At 39.4% G+C, this 21957-nt stretch overlaps 2 protein-coding genes across 2 annotated transcripts; both read left to right on the forward strand.

Moving 5' to 3' along the window:
* The first annotated feature begins 930 nt into the window (after window positions 1–930).
* On the forward strand, window positions 931–1854 carry LOC118723978 (olfactory receptor 5AC1). Its single transcript, XM_036446829.1, has one exon. It carries the CDS (start codon window positions 934–936, stop codon window positions 1852–1854), a length of 921 nt encoding a protein of 306 aa, XP_036302722.1. The 5' UTR covers window positions 931–933.
* A 17360-nt stretch (window positions 1855–19214) lies between these two features.
* On the forward strand, window positions 19215–20386 carry LOC118723699 (olfactory receptor 5H2). Its single transcript, XM_045585203.1, has one exon. The coding sequence runs from the start codon at window positions 19227–19229 to the stop codon at window positions 20154–20156; it is 930 nt and encodes a 309-aa protein (XP_045441159.1). The 5' UTR covers window positions 19215–19226; the 3' UTR covers window positions 20157–20386.
* Window positions 20387–21957: the final 1571 nt, after the last annotated feature.

Raw genomic sequence — 21957 nt, forward strand, 5'->3', positions numbered from 1 at the left:
ACCATATTATACTCTCTTAAATAGCTTTGAGTTTTAACATTTACCACGGCACACTTGACTTCCTTATTGTTTCTGTTTCCCTTAGCTCCTCAAAATAATTTTATTTTACATGAATTTTATGCTCATGTGATGATTCTAATTGAAATTAATTTCAACTTTACTGACATACTTATAATATTGTCTTCTTATCTAAGAACACATTTTGCTATTTCTTCAGAAATTGTATAATGCCCTTTGCTTACTTTTTGTAATTTTCTTCACATAGATCTTTAAAAAAAAAAAAATTCAATGTATTTTAAAGTGTTATGGCTAATAAAATGGGTACATTTTTCTTTTATTTCTCATTCTTATTGCTTGCATAGAAAAATCTAGTGATTACTTACATATTCATCCTCCATCTGATATTTATTAAAATCATAGTGCTTATTTAATGACAACAATATAACATAAGAAATACAAATTTATCGTCTACAAGTTTTATGGTATTTTATATCTTTGTTATTTTCATTTTATTAAATATCTTAGCTGTTTTACAGTTTCTCAGATAATACTGTATAATAATGATCAGAGTGAGCATTTTAACTTGAAGAGACACTGTATTATTTAAATTGTGTGCTATTAGTTTTGATAATCCTTAATATATTTTTAAAACTTAATTTTGTTTCTATTTTCAAAGATTTGTTTATATAGAAGATGATTATTAAACTATAATCAAATTTACAAATTAAAAAATAGGCCACTTTCTGTTACTTTTTAGAAACAATTTCCCAAATACTTATTGTTTGTAAATAACTTTTATTAAGGGTTCTGATTAAAGGAGATACATAAACCAGGAAGATACATTTTTTTCAAATGAGATGTCATTTTCATGGAATTTTATATCTTTGTTCTTCACTTATTCTTTCATTGCAGTGATTAGCTTGAGTGAATGTGATGGAGGTAAACAAAACACAGGTGGCTGAGTTTCTTCTCACTGGACTGACAGATCTTCCAGAGCTGCAGGTCCCCCTGTTCCTGGTGTTCTCGGTCATCTATCTAACCACCATGGTGGGCAACCTTGGACTCATTTTTCTCATCTGGAAGGACCCTCATCTACATACCCCTATGTACTTACTCCTTGGCAGTTTAGCTTTTGCAGATGCCTGTTCTTCATCTTCGGTAACTCCTAAGATGCTAATTAATTTTTTATCTAAGAATCATATGATATCCTTGGTTGAGTGCATCATCCAATTTTATATTTTTGCTTCCAGTGCCAACACAGAATGTTTTCTCCTGGTAGTGATGGCCTATGACCGCTATGTAGCCATATGTAACCCCTTGCTTTATCCAGTAGTGATGTCCAATATCTTCTGCATTCAATTATTAGGTGTTTCATATACTATTGGGTTTATTCATCCCATGATGCATGCTGGATTGTTATTTAGATTAACTTTCTGCAAGTCTAATGTAATACATTATTTCTACTGTGAAATTTTACAACTGTTTAAGCTTTCCTGTACTGATGCCGGAGTTAATATGCTCCTGATATTTATATTTTCAGTGTTTATACAACTTTTCACTTTTATGACCATCATAGTCTCTTACACCTGTGTTCTGATTGTCATCCTAAAAACGAAGTCTGAAAAGGGCAGAAGAAAAGCCTTTTCCACGTGCAGTGCCCACCTGCTTTCTGTTTCCTTGTTCTATGGCACTCTCTTCTTCATGTATGTGTGCCCTGGGTCTGGCCGCAATCAGAATCAGGATAAAATGTATTCTTTATTTTACACAGTTATAATTCCCCTGCTAAATCCTTTTATTTACAGTCTGAGGAATAAAGATGTGAAAGATGCCTTGAGGAGAATAATAAATAAATGAACAGTTTTAAAGGCAAATTTCAAACTTGTTCTTTTCAAACTATGTACACTGAAAGGCATATGGAGTTGTGCAAATAGCCCGACTTGATCATTTTAACAAAGGGCTAGTGTCTAGGGTACTTTATTAGTCTGTGATGATGCAAGTCAACTCCAGTGGATTTCTGTTTCAGTGCTTTATATCACATAAAACTAAACTCTTCATTGAAAATGGGACATACTTTTTAAAGTTAAGCATTTAAAATTTGCAATTTTGACTCTGTAAATTCCCTCAAAATCAGATATAGTAGTCTATAATTTTACTGCTGCACACAGTTGCATGTTTATTTGTTTGAAGGTGGTATGACTGAGCCAGGACAATTGTATAGAACTTACATATCAAAATTATTGTGGTTTCTCAACTGTTCTGAGGTTCAGGTTAACTGACTTCTTGGAAGAAATTATCCCTAAAGATAAAAATTTCTTTTCAATAAAAAAAAATAAAAAAAAATAAAAATAAAAAAATATTTAAAGTAGAATATAATATATTGGTGGATTTTATTGAGAATAATGAAAGTTGGAAGTTAGAGAAAATAGACTATTATAAAAGTACTAGAGGCCGGTGTATGAAATTTGTGCAGTCGTGCATCCCTCTCACAATCCAGGACTGATGGTTCCCAACTACTCATCTGCCTGTCTTCCTGATTGCCCCTAACCGCTTCTGCCTGCCAGCATAATTACCCCCTAACCATTCTCTTGCCAGCCAGATTGTCCCTAACTGCCCTCTCCTGCAGGCCTGGTCACCCCTGACTGTTCTCCCCTGCAGGCCTGGGTCCCCCCCAAATACCCTTCTCTGCAGGTCCAGTTGCTCCCAGCTTTCCTTCTATGCCAGCCTGGTCACCCCTAATTGACCTCCCCTGCTGACCTGATCACCCCCAACTGCCCTTCCTTGCAGGCCTGGTCCCTTCCAACTGCTTTTCCTACTGGACACCTTGTGGCGGCCATCTTGTGTTCACATGGGGGCAGCCATTTTGTGTGTTGTAGTGATGGTCAATTTGCAAATTACTCTTTTACTAGAGGCCTGGTGCATGAAATTCGTGCACGGGGGGGAGGGGCTGTCCCTCAGCCAAGCCTGTACTCTCTCCAATTTGGGACCCCTCGAGGGATGCCCAACTGCCCGTATAGGCCCGATCCTAGGATCAGGACTAAGTGGGCAGTCGGGCATCCCCTTCGCAATCCAGGACTGCTGGCTCCCAACTGCTCACCTGCCTGCCTTCCTGATTGCTCCTAACCACTTCTGCCTGCCAGCCTGATCACCCCTTAACCACTCCCCTAGCAGCCTTATTGATGTCTAACTGCTCCCTGCCAGCCTGTTTGCCCCAACTTACTTCCCCTGCCAGACTGGTCACCTCTAACTGCCCTCCCCTATAGGCTTGATCGACCGCAATTGCCCTCCCTTGCAGGCCTCTGCTGTCCCCTGCTGGCCATCTTGTGGTGGCCATCTTGTGTCCACATGGGGACAGCCCTCTTTGACCACATGGGGCAGCCATATTGTGTGTGGGAGTGATGGTCAATCGCATATTACTCTTTTATTAGATAGTATAAAGGCCTGGTGAATGGGTGGGGGCCAGCTGGTTTACCCTGAAGGATGTCCCAGATCAGGGTTGGGGTTCCCTTGGGGCATGGGGTGGCCTGTGGAAGGGGCCTGTGGTGGTTTGCTGGCCAGCCACGCCTCTGGCCACCCAAGTGGAGACCCTGGTATCTGGGGTTTATTTATCTTCTCATTTGAAACTTCGTAGCCTTGAGTGGAGGCCTGGGCTGGCCAGGGTGTGCAGAAAGCTGGACTTCCTCCAATGCCGTGGAAACCCAAGCTTCTCTCCCAGTCTCTCCGTGGCTACAGCCATCTTGGTTGGGGTTAATCTGCATTCTTGCCCTTGATTGGATGATGGACATGGCTGGTGGGTGTGACAGAGTGAGGGTTAATTTGTATATTACTCATTTATTAGATAGGATGGCTCAAATATATGAAAATACAGAGAACCTTTTATCAGAGAAAGTACAGGCAATATTGGTATTCAAGAATTTTCAGATTTTGGGGTATAGATCTTCAAATATTTTAGTCTATTATATTTATCTTTACATGTTTAATAAAGTATAAACTCAGAAATTTGTATAGTTATCATTCTGCTTATAATCTCTTACATGCTTATTATTATTTAAGCAAAAATAATTTACCTCTACAATTACGTGATGCGATATATGTTAATTTGGGTGCCACTATGGAATGGTTCTTATATCTGAAATGATTGTAAAAATCTTCAATATAATATGTTTTTTTTCAATGACTGCTTTATAAAAAATGTGTAGTAACTATATTTGTTCACTAGATCCTAAATATAAAGCATCTCTAGAGTGGTAAATGTATAATTTATTTAAAGTTGTAATATCTTTGGCTACTCACAGCTGCTACAAAATCCTCAGCAATACCAGGCTGAGCAGTAAGGAAGAATTAAGAGAAAGAATCATGTATACAGAAAATCTCATTTATGTGTGTTGGGCAGTTAGGCAGGCATGAGGAGAGCAAGGACAATGGGTCAGATACCGAAGTTCACCTGGGTGCCCAGCAATGGGCAAAACTGGGGAAGCAAGGACCTGGCTCCCAGAGTAATGTTTCCTCCCTTAGCATATTGCTGGTCACGCAGTTTAGACCCTCTGACCTTTTCTATCACTGGTCATGAGGTTGGGACCCTCTCCTGCCCTTTCCTTTCCTGGCATATCACAGGTTATGTGGTAGAACCCCTTGGAGGAGGAACAAGGGGCTAAAGAGTGGCCTCATGCAACTCCCATGCAAGCCTTTGCAAGACCACTCCCTTAAGCATTAACCCCTAGGGATGAAATTTAGGCCTCAGTTGTGTTTCAGCTCCAGGCCCAGAAAAGCAGCAAAACTAAATAAGTCAGCAAAACTGTGGCTCGCAAGCCACGTGCGCCTCTTTGGCCCCTTGAGTGTAGCTTTTCCACAAAATATCATGGCCTTCACGAGTCTATATTGAAGAAGTGGCATTAGAAGAAGTTTAAGTTTAAAAATTTGGCTCTCAAAAGAAATTTCAATTGTTGTACTGTTGATATTTGGCTCTGTTGACTACTGAGTTTGCAGACTACTGAGATAAGTGATGCCGTGGCTGACATCAGGACCAGCTACATTGACTAATGACTCCCTGCTCTGATGCTGATCAATCGTAGAGACCATGACCCTGAAAGGACATACATGGAAAGCTGATGAATATTGTATTTGGGATTCTCCCCTGAGATCTTCAGATAAATACCGTCAAGACTGAAGACCCAGTGTGGCTCTCTCTAAGGAGCATGCTCACCCCATTCATCCAGACACGTTTCTCTTGTCTCGCTCTTTCTCATAAGTCCCAAGGGCTCTTTTTTTTTTTTTTTTTTTTTTTTTTTTTTTTTTTTGCCTTTATAACTTGTTTCCTGAGCCCATTTCTTCTTGGCTCACTTCTTCCACCTCTCTGATTTTTCTAAAAAAAACTTTGTTTGTATTTGAATCTTAGCTCTGAATTTTTTCTCAGCCAGAACTCAAGGACTAAGGTTGCTGAACCCAGGTCCAATTTTTAGTAACATTCTGGTGCCAATTGTGCTACCAACATATGGACATAACATGTTTTCAAAATAGGCGTATGCAAGGCTGAGGACTGAAGCATGGCATTGCAGTGTACACACTGAAACCAACCAAACTTAAATTTTCTTTTAATCAAATCAGTACTAGGTGAAAATGGCCCTTGTCACATAATAGGAGGGACTAAACAAAAGTATCTTTGGTACTGATGGAGATCAAATGCCCATCCATGTTTCTGCAAGGTCCTCTGCTCTCTTCAATCAAACAGAGAAAAATGGTTTAGATTGTGAAGGACACTCTTATTTCAAAACACAAGAGCTGTGAAGCCATCCGTATATATGACAGAGAAACATGCTAATTAACCGGGATGCCGTAACAGGTCGACTGGACAGGCGGAGGTTGCATGTGCAGCATGGGGTGCGGGCGGCAGGGGCCTCTGGGAGCCTGCACTGGGGGAGGGCCTGATCAGCAGCGGCTGCTGCTGTTTCAAGGGCCAGAGAGCCAGGCAGGGCCGACTGGCAACATGAAGGCGGGCGTCATCGCATGATTTTGAATCGCGTGCTGGGCTCCTAGTATCAGAATAAAACTCCTCTGAAAATTTCAAATATCTTTTAAGAGTATTTAGGAAAGTGTTACAACTGGAAAGGAGCACCTACCACTTCTAAGCTTGTGATTCCAGAAGGGGCAAACCAGGCTCACTCAGTCTAAACTAGAGCTCATCAAGCCGTTTCCTAGAAACAAGGGAGGGTCACTTACAGTATATTAACCACAAGGAGAATATGCTCCTGGCAAAGCATCCCAGACTCCAGGAGTAAAGAGATCCATAGGCCTCCAGGCAAAGAGACCAGATTATTAACAAGGAATGATAAGTACAGTATCATCTGAAAGTAAAAAAACGGTGGGACAACATTTATCAACTATTGATAGAAAACAATGGGATACATGAGTACTGTTGAGACAAAGTGCAGGCCGAGAGATTGTGAATGGCCATGCAGGCGGAATGCACTGCTAGCCTGAGGGACACTATTCACAACAATGTTGGGTGGCTGGCTGCCCTGTATACATGTATAAGACACCATAAACACTGGATGATAATAATGTGATTGAGAACTGTATTATAAGTATTTATTTAGATTTTAAGGACTATAAAATAAATAATATTCATCTCTCTTTTAGGGAAGTTTTGGCCAATATTAGAGGCTCTCTTCCAGGTAAAGGCTCCTATATTAAGTGTTACGGTATATAATACAAATTGTATGCTATGACCCGCTTTGAGACCCTGTTTTCCAGTTTTCTAATCCCATAAAAATGAGATTTCATCATTTCTTTTGGTTACTTGTGAACAGATTACACCTTCAGTTTTTTGAGAATGAGTTGTTGAGGGATATTCTTACCCATTATAATAGCTAGTGTTGAAGGGCTCATTTAAGTGAATCACAGATCACATTGTTCATTGACTCCTATAGAGTGCCTGTCACAGATACTGTTGGTGCCTGCTCACATCTTCTCTAACTGTACCACTGCATCTGAGTGCTTCCACTGTCAGCCAGAGCTATTCTACCCTCAATTAAGGCATACTATGAGATCTAGGAAATGAATGACATTCATAGAATCTTCCTCTACCATTTATCAACCAGTGACTGAGGCGAGTTGGTGAATAAAACTACCAACTCTTTGCCCTTTAGTTGATATAAATTTAAAGTTCATGCTCAACACTGGCTCATGGAGTTTCCAAAAAAGATTAAGTTTGGTTGCCTACAGTTGTCACTTGTTTCATAAATCACCCTTTATTGGTTACATTCCCTTTCCTGTCCCACTTCCTTATTTTATCACTCATCAACTATTCACACATAAAGTACTTGCACATCTCAGGGTCTGGCAGAATACAAACTGAGATACACCTGTTCCCCTAAGGCAGAATTCATATTTGATACAGAAACTAGGCATACTGTACCATCTTACTTAAACATGACACAGTTATTACTTCTACAGAAATATTAATGATTGAAGGCTATTCACTATTTTGAAAATATCCTATTTATCCACTTTATTTATTTATTTATTTTAACATTTTTAATAAATCTTTATTGTTCAGATTGTTACAATTGTTCCTCTTTTCCCCCCAATAGCTCCCCTCCACCAGGTTCCTACTCCATCCTCTGCCCTTACCTTCCCCCCACTGTTCTCATCCATAGGTGTATGCTTTTTGTCCAGTCCCTTCCCATACCCCCACTCCATACCCCCAACTCCCCTTTTCCCCCAAGAATTGTCAGTCCACTTCCTTTCTATGCCCCTGATGCTATTATTTTCACCAGTTAATGCTGTTCATTAGATTTTTTTATTCCCATGGTTTTTAGGTTCACTTGTTGATAGATAAGTATTTGTTTTTCATAATTTTTATCTTTATCTTTTTCTTCTTCTTCCTCTTCTTAAACAATACCTTCCAGCATTTAATATAATTCTGGTTTGGTGGTGATGAACTCCTTTAGCTTTTTCTTATCTGTGAAGCTCTTTATCTGACCTTTAATTCTGAATGATAGCTGTTGGGTAGAGTAATCTTGCTATTAGTTGTAGGTTCTTGCTATTCATCACTTTGAATATTTCTTGCCATTCCTGTCTGACCTGCATTGTTTTTGTTGAGAAATCAGCTGACAGTTATATGGGTGCTCCCTTGTGGGTAACCAACTGTTTGTCTCTTGCTGCTTTTAATATTCTCTGTCTTTTGCTCTTGGCATTTTAATTATAATGTGTCTTGGTGTGGTCCTCTTTGGATTCCTCTTGTTTGAGGATATCTGTGATTCCTGGACTTGTGAAGTCTATTTCTTTCACCAGGTGGGGGAAGCTTTCAGTCATTATTTCTTCAAATAGATTTTCAGTATCTTTCTCTCTCTCTTCTTCTGGCACCCCCATAATTCTAATGTTGGTATGTTTGACGTTGTCACAGAGGCTTCTTATACTATCTCCAGCTTTTGGGATTCTTTTTTCTTTTTGCTTTTCTGGTTGAGTTTTTTGCTTCTTGGTATTTCAAATCTTTGACTTGATTCTTGTGATCCTCTAGTCTGCTATTGGGTCTTTGTATAATATTTTTAATTTCAGTCAGTATATGTTTAATTTCTAGTTGGTCCTTTTTCATATCCCTCAATGGTCTGGCTAAATTTATTGGCTTTTCTAGGAAATTCTTGAAAAACCTTATAACTGTGGTTTTGAATTCTATATCCAGTCATTTATTTTTCTCCATTTCTTTAGTTTGTGATTTGTTACTTTGTCTTCACATTTCTGCTGCTTCCCTGAGTTGGTAGGGTAGCTTTGTGTGCTGGGTTTCTTACATGGCCCAGTGGGTCAGCTTCCCCAGTTACCTGAGGTGGACACTTGGTGTGCCCCTTTGTGGGCTGTATATAGTCTTGTTGTAGTTAAGTCTTGATTGTTGTTAGTATCACTTCAGGGAGTTGACCTACAGGCCAATTGGCTATATGGATAAACCATGTCTCTGCTAGGAGAGCTTCTGTGTTCAGCATGGATGGGTCGGAGTCTCAGGGTGGAGCAGACAGCTTTGGTTTCCCATCAGTCCTGCCCCAAGAGGCCCCTGTATCTCTGTGTCCTGTGGCAATGGCTGCACCACCTCTGAGAGAAGGCTGCTCTCGGGTTCCGCCCACTGCCACAGAGTCTAGTTTCTCACCTGGAACTAGAGTTCATTACAGTTAGGAGATTTTGTTTCTCTCTGAAAGAGAAAGCTAGCCTCGTGCTTGCTGCCCGCCCTTTCCAAACACTGCGAGTAAACCAGCTGCGTATTCAGCTGCCCGCCCTATCTGCGCTCGCAGGTCTCTGCACTTCTGTTCTCCACAGCTTCTCTGAGTCTCAATGTCCTTTATCTTTCCTTCTAGTTGTAGATTTCCACTCAGCCAGCTTTCCAGTGGTTCTGAACGATGTTCGCTTAGTCTTCCAGTTGAAGTTTTGAAATTGTTGTGCGAGGCAGTGATATAGGTGTTTACCTATGCCACCATCTTGGTTTCCCCCTCCACATATTATTTAGATTCAAGTAGAATTTTTTCTTTTTTAAAAAATAACATTTATTTTATCTTATTTATTTATTTAAAATATATATATTATTAATTTTTTACAGAGAGGTAGGGAGAGAGATAGAGAATTAGAAACATTGATGAGAGAGAAACATTAATCAATTGCCTCCTGCACACTCTCTACTGGGGATGTACCTGCAACCACAGTACATGCCCTTGACCAGAATTGAACCTGGGACCCTTCAGTCCGCAGGCTGATGCTTTGTCCACTGAACCAAACCAGTTAGGACTTATTTTATTTAGAAAATCTTTATTGAGAGTATTACAGATATTTCCTTTATTTCCCCCATTGTTCCCATCCACCTGGTTCACCCCAAACTTTCACCAGCCTATTTCTGTTTCCATCGGTAATACATATATGCATATTACCTCTTTGGTTAATCTCTTCCCAGTCTCCTTCTCTTCCCCTTTCCTCTAAGATTTGTCAGTCTGTTTCATGTTTCCATGCCTCTAGTTCTATTTTGTTCCTCAGCTTATTTTGTTCATTACATTTCTTGTTCATTTATTTTTAATTTTAGATTCAATTGTTGATAATGTCTTTATTGCTATTTTATTGTTCATGTTTTTTGTTATTTTGTTTTTCCCCTCCTCCTCCTTCTCCTCCTCCTCCTTCTCCTTCTTTTCCTCATCCTTCTCCTCCTCTTCTTCTTCCTTCTTCTGTTTCTCCTTCTTCCTAACTGCCTTTCTTTTGTTGCTTTTAACATTCTCTCTTTGTCTTTAACCTTTGGCATATTAATTGTGATATATCTTGATGTGGGCCTGTTTGAGTTCCTCTTGTTTGGAATGCTCTATGCTTTGTGGACTTGTAAATCTAGTTCTTTTACCAGATAGTGGAAGTTTTCCGTCATTATTTCTTTAAAAAGTTTTTAATATCTTTCTCTCTTCTTCTTGTGGCACACCCATAATGAAAATGTTGGTACACTGGAAGTTATCCCCAAGGCTCCTTACACTAACTTTATATTTTTGGATTTTTTTTTCTTTTTGCTCTTCTGATTGGGTGTTTTTTTGCTTCCTCATACTCCAAATTGATTTGATTCTCAGAATCCTCTATGCTACTGTTGAATTATGATTTTTTAAATATATTTTATTGATTTTTTTACAGAGAGGAAGGGAGAGGGATAGAGAGCTAGAAACGTCGATGAGAGAGAAACATAGACCAGCTGCCTCTTGCACACTCCCTACCAGGGATGTGCCTGCAACTAATGTACATGCCCCTGACCGGAATCAAACCTGGGACCTTTCAGTCCACAGACCAATGCTCTACCATTGAGCCAAACTGGTTTCGGCTGAATTATGATTTACTTCAATAGTATATGCTTAATATTTGACTGTTCTTTTTTCATGTCTTTGAAATTCTCAATAAGGCCCTTGAAATTTCACTGTCCCTTCAAGCTCTCATTAAGATCCTTGAGCAACCTTATAACCATTGTTTTGGACTCTATATTCAGTAGTTTTCTTGTTTCCATCTCCTTTATTTCTTTTTATGGGGATTTTTTCTGTTCTTTAATTTGTGGCATGTTTCTTTGTCTGCATATTGGCTGCTTCTCTGTATTTGTTTCTCTGTGTTAGGTAGAGATGCTCTGTATCCTGGAATTTATAAAGTGGCCTTGTGTAGTAGGTGTCCTGTAAGAACCAGTTGCTCAGCCTCCCAAATTCCCTGAGCTGGGCACTCTAGATGTGCCCCCATGTAGGTTGTGTGCACAGTCTTGTAGTTGAACCTTGATTGCTGTTGGCATCTCTGAGAAGAATTGATCTCCAGGATAATTGGCTGTGAGAACTACCTGTAACTACAGTGGAAGAGCTGCTGTGCAGGAGACACCCCTATGGAGCAGAACTTGTAGATGTGTAGAGTTGTAATCTGGTATGGTCTGAAGTTGTCCATCGGGTGCACTGGCTCTGGGGCCTCCTTGGAGGTGCAAAGTTAGCCACTGCCTGGGGCCACCTAGAAGGAGCTATCGAGTGATCTGCAGATGGCTGCTACTTGTGTTTGGATTGGATGTGCCCAGGTGAGGTCAAGCTGTCTTGAGCCTCTTCTTGAGAGGTTTGGGGCATGCTGATACCAGCTGCTGCTTCTTTGAGAGATTTTAGGAAAATCTGAAGCCTGAAACAGGACAAACTATTCATACGGAAAAGCCACTACAAACAGCTTGGGTGGAGCTTCAAATTGAATGGGGCAGGGTTTCAAGGAATCACAAGGGTGAAGCAAACAGTGGGAACCAGGCTGATGGAAACTCATATATGGCTGTCAAACAGCTCTGCAACAGGGGAGGTCTCAGCATAGGAACATTGACCATTGTCTGGGAGAAAGCTGCCCCCAAGTTCCTGCCTTGATACCAGATAATCCAGTTCCTCCCCAAATGTCCTTGGTTCCCCCTGAACTGTTACCCCAGTGCTGGAGCTCTGAGCAAGCAAGTCCATGTAAGTTTGTGTGCTGGCCCTTAAAGGGAAACTGCCTGTGTCTTCAGCAGCCCCCATGTCACTCAGCCATATTCCCTGCTGGTTTTTACAGCTTGAAGTTAGGGGACATTCTCTTCCCAGCTCTGAGACCCTGGGTTTGGGGTCTGAAAATCCATCCTGACTTAAAAAAATGCCACACATGGGTGTCAGACTAGCCTGTTCTATGCTTCCACCTGTACTATCAATCTCCATGTGCTTTCTTCTTTACTTCTCTAGTTGTAGGAATTCCATTTAGCCACCTTTCAGGTGGTTCTGAATGATAGTTGTTCTGTATTTTAGTTGTAATTTTGATGTGGTTGTGGAAGACAGTAAGTACAGATATTTACCTATGCCACCATCTTGGTTCTCTCTAGTAGAATTTTAAAGTAGTTCATTCTTCTACCTCAAATCTTTAAGAGTCTACGCTCTACCATACACAAACATAAAACTGTCAAAGTTGAAAGTTAATGTCACTTTTAAGTTGGTATCTTAAATACAGACTTCAGCTATCTTTGGGGTTTCCATAACAAATGGCTGTGCCAACAGCAGAGGCCGAGTTCCTGTAATGAGCCTTAATAAACCATCACCAGGGACCTGAGGCTATGTGGCACTGGGCCAGGGCAAGGACCTCAGGCCGTGCCCCCCACCCAGTGAGGCTTGACAGGGGATCTGAGGCCACAACCCCCACCTGGCAGGACTTGACAGGGGACCTCAAGGTGCCCCCCTCACCCCGGCCCAGGCTGGGAGATCTTAGGCTGTGCCCCCTGCCCCAGTGCTGGGCCAGGGCACCTCAGGCTGTGCCCTCCAACCAGGCACTGGACCAGGGGACCTGAGGGTGTGCTAGGGGACCTGATGCTGCACCCCCCCTACCCAGCAAGGCTTGACAGGGGACCTGAAGCTGTGCCTCCTTCCCAGCAGGGCTTGATGGGGGATCTCAGACTGCACCCCTGCCTGGCGGGGCTTGACAGGGGGCCTCAACACACACCTCCCACCCCAGCCCAGGCCGGGGGATCTCAGGCCACACCTCCTGCCCTGGCGACGGGCCAGGGGACCTGAGGGTGCACCGGGGGACCTGAGGTTGTGCTCCACACCAGGCGGGGCTTGATGGGGGACATCAAGGTGTTGCCCCCCCCCCCACCCCATCCCAGGCTGGGGGATCTCAGGCCACATTCCCTGCCCCATGCCCAGGCCAGGGGACCTCAGGCTGTGCTTGAGGCTGTGCTTCCCACTCTGTGCCAGGCTGGGGGTCCTGAGGCTGCAACTACCCACACAGTGGGGCTTGACGAGGATCATGAAGTTGTGCCTCCCACCTGGCAGAGCTTGACTGAGGACCTAAAGCTGTGTCTCCTGCTCAGTGGGGCTTGACAAGGGTGGGGCCAGCTGGATCTGGGTCTTGCGTGATTTTGAGGTGCCATAGGTGGGCAGGGACTTGATTCACGGCATGCCCCAGACTCTGACAGGAAGAAGATTTTCATATACATTTTACTAATTTTCTTTAATCTCTGACACTTCTATTATAGAGAAAGGGCAAATAGCAATATTAAAATATTCCCTCTAATTAATCCCCTTTTAATGTGTACAGATTTTATGCACCAGGCCACTAAATTAAAATAACTTTAGATTTTCATAATTCAGTATATCTCATTTGTCTGGCCTTTAATTATTTTTTGCTTTCATTTTTACTGTCCCTGCAAATGAAGGCCTGATTTCAATAAAAAATAACAAGACAAACAATAAAAGCAAGAAAGAAACAACTTCATGTTAAAAGTGATAGCAATCAAAAGAACCCGTCTCAGATATGACTCAGAAATTGGGACTATCAGTCAGGAAATTTAAAATTATGATGATTAATATGTTAAAGTTTTCATGCATGACCAAATAGAAAATTTCAAGGGCTAAATAGAAAGCATGTTTTAATAGTCAAGGGAAAAAATGATAGAAAGCAAACAAACAAACAAGGTAAGGAATGCCTTTGGTGAGTTCACCAGTAAATTAGACAAAGTGGATAAAAGAACATTGAAAACAAAGAAATAAAAGAATAAATAAAAAGAGAATAATCAAGTATAGGGAAAGAATATTGTTTTCTAATATATATGCAATTGGAGTCTGAGAAGAAAAGGAAGAAAGTGGAGCAAAGAAAATGTTTGAAAATAAATGATCAAAATTTTTTCAAAAATAATAAAAGGTATAAAATCACTGATTTAAGAAGTTCATAGAACCTGAAGCAGCATAAATACCAAGATAAACTGCACCCTAATCACAAACAAAATAAAAATTACAAAAACACTTAGACACTTTATATTGAAGTTGCTAAACACCAAAGATAGAAAGAAGAGTTTGAAGGTAGACAAAGGGGGGAAAAGTACAAAGCCAGAAGATAAGTAAGTTATATATTTCAAAATGTGAAGGAAAAATATCTGCCAACTCAGAATTCTATACCCAATAAAAAATAACTTTCAAAAATGAATGTGGTCCAGATAGCCAGCTCGGGAGCCTTACTTCTCTATGACAGGAGCCCTGGCTTCAAATTTTCCTTTTCACCCCCAGATGATGGCGTAGTTCAGTGGTTGATAAACTGTGGTTTGAGAGCCACATACGGGTCTTTGGCCCCTTGAATGTAGCTCTTTTACAAAGTACCACATGCAGGCATGCACGTACAGTGCAAATGAAACTTCGTGGCCCATGTGCAAAAGTCAGTTTTCAGCTCTCAAAAGAAATTTCAATCGTGTACTGTTGATATTTAGTTCTGTTGACTAATGCGTTTGCCGACCACTGGTGTAGATTATGGGCCAGAAGAGCTGGAGCTGGACTGGTTTGATTCTCTAACCTGTCTGGGCTTCCAACACCCTTCTGTGTGCTCCCCTTCCCAATAGGACAGGTATTGGGCAGGTGTTTGGACAGTCTCTGAGGTGTGGGGATGATCTAAAAAGTCATTGGATGATCTTACTTCTCTAGGCAGGAAGAAGGGTGAGATAATTTGGCCTGGTTCAAGGGCTATGGACTATGGACTACGCCCATGAACTATTTAGCATTTCTGCTAAAAGCATAGAAAATCATTAGTAACTCAAAGCCACAGGTGGATGCCCCATAAAACCATCCACGTGGTCCTCCCAAAATCTTGTCATTTCTAATCTCCTTTGTTTGGGAGAAAGAAAAGGAAAATGCAGAAGGGGTCAGAGTAGGGACTTGAATTCCTTTCTCTAGAGCTATTTAAATAAATTAAGCATGAATAGAAGGTTGCAAAACTGTATAATTTTCTTGTCTGTAAACATGTAGATGTATGAATGTTTATATACAATAAAAATTTTTGAAAAGATTCATGGCAAAATATTAGTATTGCTTGGTGACTACAGGGTGTTTTTATTTTCTTATTGCTTACTACTAGCTTTCAAATTTTCCTATAATAGAGAGTGCTTAGCAAAATAAAATAACTTTAAAGACTGTATGGAAGGTATTGCCAAAGATTCTCATTAACCATTGTGATTTTTCATCACATTTCAGCTTAAAGTGGGGAGTTAGCTATATATCTGAAGTGTGAGCTTTAGTTTGTATGAAAACAACTACTTGGGATTGACTTCTAAAGGGAATCAGGATTTTGGCCCCTTAAAATAACCTATGAATAGCTCAGGCAAGACCATAATAGTCAAAGCTCTCAGAGAATCAAAATGTATAGATAAATTAAAGTTTACATAAATGTGCCAGAAGTGTTCATCTGTGGTGGAAAATAGTGACATAAAGTATAGTTTCAATTTTTAAAACTAGGACTGCCAACGATGACTTGATGTTTATGAATTTAGAGTTTGTAATGACCTGTGGAACAACATGGACTGCTCATACATGTCCACATCCACAATGCCCAGTAGCTTTGTCCTAAAGGGAATCCTTGGGCATTATCATGGGGATTTTATTTTTGCACTCCTTCTGTTGTGGCAAAAGCACAGAGATGTATAATTAGTTGAGTCTTCTATACAAAGAAAATTAATATAAACAATATTTTCCTGAGTTTGGAAAAGGAAGCCTCCAAAATAAATCAGCGTGCAAAGAATTGCTACCTATGTTATGGTCGTTCCTGTTCTACTGTATATTTTCCTACTTTATAAAGCCTAATGTATTGAAAAAATCTCCACAATTTCTCAAAAGATATGGGTAAGGAGAAAATGATTTGTATTCTATTCATTGTTTTTTATATAACATGTTAAAAATACTATTTAATTTATAATAATTTTAGATTGGGTTCATAGAATGTCAAAATTGCCAGGTGGAAATGAGAAAAGAAAAAGTCAATTAATTGTACATTTTATCTTCATGACTAAAATGTAGATATGCAAAATAGCTATAAAGACTAAATTCTTGCCTTTAATGTGTTAGCTAAATTGCCTTCATTTTGTTAATCTAACTATAATGATTTTATATGGTAAATTTTGGTATATATTTGGAAATATATAGAAGATGTCTCTCCAATGTGCTTTCCAGCATTTATGAATAAACTAGAGGCCTGAAGCAGAAAAAATCATGCAAGAGTAGGCCTTCCTTCCTCTGGCTGCCAGCACCGGCTTTCCTCCTCAGACTGCCTGCAGGACCCGGGCTGGCTTCCCTCCACCTAGGCTTCATCAAGAAGGACATCCGGAATGAAGTCAGGGAGATATCTGGTCTAATTAGCATATTGCCCTTTTATTATTATAGATAAGTACACAGAAAAATGGAATTAGAGAGTTTTCTATTATTTAGTGATTGAATTTCAGGGAAGGAAAGTCATTCCATATAAAAATCTACTTAACTAGAATTATTGACATTCATTATTTATATTGTATTTAGAATCCAGTTTTGGCTCAGTGTAATTTTGCAAATCACACATACACATACACACATATATAAAACCTGTAACTGGTGGAGAGGAAAGTGCTCTCAAGTAAAACAAAAAAGATTTCTAGAGAAGGCCACTTCTAATTAATGTAATCGTAAAAGAAAACAACATTTATATATGGAAAGAACTTTCAGGTAGTGCTAATACATTTATGAACATCATAAATTTATAAAATAAAATTTAAAATTGAGGTGTCTTTTTTATAAACATATTTCATGGGAAAATAAACTTCAAATTTAAAAATATGAAAGATTCTTTAGAACTGACATCTGTTAATGAATGCTAGAGTTAAGACATTTACCCCCAAGCCTCTGAGCCTTTCTCTGTATTTCCACTTCAGTGTTTCTCAGATGCTACCTCTCTGTTTTCTTTGATTTGTCTTTCCTAGACTTGTCTCTCTATGTTTCTGTTACTTGTTATCCCTGTTGTTTTCTTTTCATACACATACATTTCCTTCCCACTTCTTCTGTTTCCTGTCTTCTCTCAATGCCTTCTCATGAAAACTTTTATTAAAATATAGAAGAAAAAATAACCCTACCTATGTCTATGAGAAGTAGAAAAATGCCAACTATTCTCCACATTTCTGAGAATACTCTATTACTCTTCATTAATAACTTGTTTCCCTTTCACTTCTCTTCTCATTATTTTTTGGCCTTAACTCTATCACATAATCAAAATTGCTCTCACTAAAGCCACTAAAAATCTCTTGATTTGCACATGCAGTGAAACCTAACTCCTTGTCCTATTAAAACATTTATTTTGGTATTTGACATTTTCATCACTTTGTTCTACTTGACTATATATATTATTGACCAGAATAAAACTATCAGCCTGATTGATGCCTAACTGCTACCAATATTAAAAATTAAATATATTTCATAACACTTAGCTTTCCAGTTGCCCTCCTGCTTCTGATTACTCTGTTCAATAAATTCCTTTTCTGGTCTCTCCTTAGTCTTCCTTTGATGTTAGCCAGGCCTCTTGGTAGCAACAGGAAATTAGTTAATTGATGGAAATTGGCTCAAATATAGAAGTGTAACAGACCTTGGAGGAATCAGTTGAAAAAAGCGGGGTAGGAACAGAAGAAAGCAAAGGAGCCATTCATTCATCAGCCAGAATCATGTCTCCCAACACTTGCTCAGTGAGATCTGCTTTACTTCTGCTGAATTTGGAATGTTAGCTCACACTGACAATGTTATTGTGGATACAGGAAGTATTTGTTGCAGTTTTCATATTTCTGCCTTTGTAACAAATATTCTCTCCCCTAGCCCACCCCCCCCACCCCCTTTTCCGTACATTTTCTTCCTCTTTCCATATTCTACATGTTGCCTAGGTGGGTCTGATTTATCAAATCTGGGTCAAGTCTCCTCACGTTAGGTGTAAGGAGGATAGGAAAGTCATTTAGGCATCTTGAGTGGGTGGGTAATTTCTGCCAGTCACCAAGACGATATAGTATAAAAAAAAAGATTAGATGTGCCATGTATCCACTTTATAACCTCTTTAATATAACTTCCTCTCGTTGTTTTCGGTGCTTTTCTTCTCTTTACTTTACTTGCATTCTCCAATGAATAGATCATTCCTACATATGCCTCAGTTATTCCAATGACTCCCAAAACTATTTCTATTAAACTCTAGTAGACTCATACTACTAAGTGATTTTAGAGGATACTCTCTCCACAAACCAGCCACTGCATCTGAGTTCTAAGTCTCAGTTTTGATGACCATTTTACCCAGTCACCAAGTGACTCCCATCTCCTTTACCCCTTTCACATCTAATATATCACTAAATTCTTTTGCATCTATTGTATATCTTACTCCTACTCATCACTCCCAATACTTGATATGCATTCACATCCTTTGGAGAGGATTTTTAAAATGCAGATATGAACGTTTTCTTGACCCAAACAATCAATTTTTACAACAATACCTCCAATCTATATTTTGCATAAAAAAGGTCCTCACAGTTTTTATGTATAATCTGGTTTAGGACTCATTGGACATGACTGCCAGAGACTGACTAGTGCTCCTAATCCTAATTTCACCTCTCAGCAGCCTACACTACCATGTATTTATTTTTATAATATCTTATAATACCTACATCCATGTTTTATACACAAAGTTTTCCTATTACAACCAATGGTATCCCTCAAAATATAGAACATATTTAGAATTTTTTTAATAAATCTGCTCTCACTCTGCACTTTTTGTTTGAAATGCATTTTCTTCCATTTATTCAATTCAAACTTGATCCAACTGTAGAGATAACAAAATTAAGGAAGAAATTCATGATTTTTATTTCAACTATTTCCACCTCCCCCATTTTTGTTATAAATTCTTAGTGATATATTTTTTTCATTTTTTCTATTTCATTTCAGGCAACATAGAGTGAGGACATGGAAAAGAAAAATTCAACATTGCTGACAGAGTTTATTCTCACAGGACTTATATATCAACCAGAATGGCAAATCCCCTTGTTTCTGGTGTTCTTGGTAATATACCTCATCACCATGGTGGGAAACCTCGGTCTAATTGCTCTCATCTGCAATGACTCTCACCTTCATACTCCCATGTATTTACTCCTTGGAAGTTTGGCCTTTGTGGATGCTTGGATATCATCTACAGTCACCCCCAAGATGCTGGTTATCATCCTAACCAAGAGTAAGACGATATCACTCTCTGAATGCATGATTCAATTTTTTTTCTTTGCATTCGGTGCAACCACAGAATGTTTTCTGCTGACAACAATGGCATATGATCGCTATGTGGCCATATGCAAACCATTACTTTATCCAGTGGTTATGACTAATAGACTATGTACCCGGCTAGTAGTTTTATCATTTGCAGGTGGTGGTCTTCATGCTTTTATTCATATAGGTGTTTTATTCAGATTATCCTTCTGTAATTCTAATATAATACATCTCTTTTACTGTGACATCATGCCATTGTTTAAGATTTCCTGTATTGACCCTTTCATTAATGTTCTGGTGGTTTTTATTTTCTCTGGGTCAATACAGGTATTCACCATACTGACTATTCTTGTCTCTTACACACTTGTTCTCTCTACAGTCTTAAAAAAGAAGTCTTTACAAGGCATACGGAAAGCCTTCTCCACCTGTGGAGCCCATCTCCTCTCTGTGTCTTTATACTTTGGCTCTCTTCTCTTCATGTATGTGCGCCCTGGATCTGCACAGGCAGATGGCAAAAACATAATGGACTCTCTGTTTTACACTGTCATCATCCCTTTGTTAAATCCAATTATCTACAGCCTGAGAAATCAGAAAGTCTTAGATTCATTGGCAAAAATGTTAAAGAGAAATGTTTAAATCCCAGAGTAATGTATATTTTCACTTTTATTGAAATAGTCAAAATGTTGTGCAGATTTAATGTAGCTCAGTTTCAGTTAGTGTTCCATTTTTTTTTTTTTTTGCAGTTACAATTGTCCTATTATTATAAAGACTTAAGGTGGGAGTACCAAATAAATACCTTAACATATGTGCATATTTTATTCAAAACCAGAAAATTTTAAATCAAGTATTTATATTATACTAAAACAAATAAAATGTTTTACATTTGTTCTTAAATGTTCTTAATGTGGCTTCATAAATGCATTAAGCACAAAAATAATGTAATTTATCTGAACAGGACTTATTCTGATGTCTTTGATAGTAATACGGCTGAGCAGCCTGAAGAATCTAATCACAGTTAACCCTCAGTGGAGGCAGGTTTGTGTTTGAGTGAATAGAGGCAAATCACAGGAATGCTGGCAGCCATCAAAAGGTCTTTCATTCCATTATAGTTGGATCATGGTGAATTTTACTTTTGGTGGGGATTCATATATCAAACAGAGAAATAAACAATAATGGAAATGCAGTGAAGAAAGAAATGAAAATAGAGTTAAGACAGTAAAGGTTGGGCCAAATGATAAGAGAATACTTCTAACCCAATGTGCTCCTGAGGGACAAGAAAAGCAGAATTGTCTCTCGCTGTCTATGATGCTTGAAAGTTCCTTTCCAGCTGTTTGTATTTTGTAGAACAATATGAAGTACTTTACTATTCAGACTTGATTAAAAAATTTATTGTAATTGCAATGGATATAGAGGGGGGGAAAAAAAGATGGGATAGGAAGGAAATGGTCTAAAACTTCCTAGAATTATAAACAGGAAACTAATAAGATAAAGAAGTCTGCAATATAAATATAAAGGTTATTCAAAAGTTTTAATAATGAGAGGGTTCAAATGCATGTTACCAAACTTTAAACAATGTTAAGATATAACGTCACAGTGGTTAGAGGATGTCAGGAAAAGACATAAAATCAGCATGCTTTCTCATTTCTCAAACATTGCTATTAGATTATTCTTTATAAACAGAGATATGGTTAAGTCCTATCTCTTTTTGATAACTTGAAATGGATCATCGTTACTAACAAATTATATGCATACTGGAGTCTGTGTGCATAAAAATTCGTGCACTTAGGGGGGTGGTCCCCTCAGCCTGGCCTGGACCAGGACCCCTAGGGGATGTCTACCTGCCAACTTAGGCCTGCTCTCCAGGGATAGGGCCTAACCTGGCAGTCAGACTTCCCTCTGGCAGCCTGGGAGCCCTTGGGGGATGTCCAATTTTCCTCTGGGAAGCAAGCCTAAGCTGTCAGTTGGACATTGTTAGCACCGCAAAGGAGGCAGGAGAGGCTCCTGCCCCCACCACTGTGCTTGCTTGTGGCTGAGCAGAGCTCCTCCTGTGGGAGTGCACTGACCACCAAGGGCAGCTCCTATGTTGCGCATATGCCCCCTGGTGGTCACTGTGTGTCATAGTGACTGGTCGTTCCTGGTTGTTCTGCCATGAGGGTCATTTTGCATATTATCTTTTTATTATATAGGATAAATATATGTACATAGATTTATGTCTATATATGCATTTTATGTTTATTTATTTATATGTATATAGATGACATCTATAATACAAAAGAGCATAATATGCTAATTAGACCAGATAACTTCCCAGATGATCTTCCAGACCACCTTTCAGATGAGGCCGCAGTGGTAGGGGCCAAGGCAGAGGGAGCTGTGGCGGCGTAGGCCGAGCCCCTTGCACAAATTTTGTGCATCAGGCCTCTAGTTATATATAAAC

The sequence above is a fragment of the Pipistrellus kuhlii genome, unplaced genomic scaffold, assembly GCF_014108245.1.
Source record: "Pipistrellus kuhlii isolate mPipKuh1 unplaced genomic scaffold, mPipKuh1.p scaffold_m20_p_2, whole genome shotgun sequence".
In the NCBI taxonomy this organism is placed as follows: Eukaryota; Metazoa; Chordata; class Mammalia; order Chiroptera; family Vespertilionidae; genus Pipistrellus; species Pipistrellus kuhlii.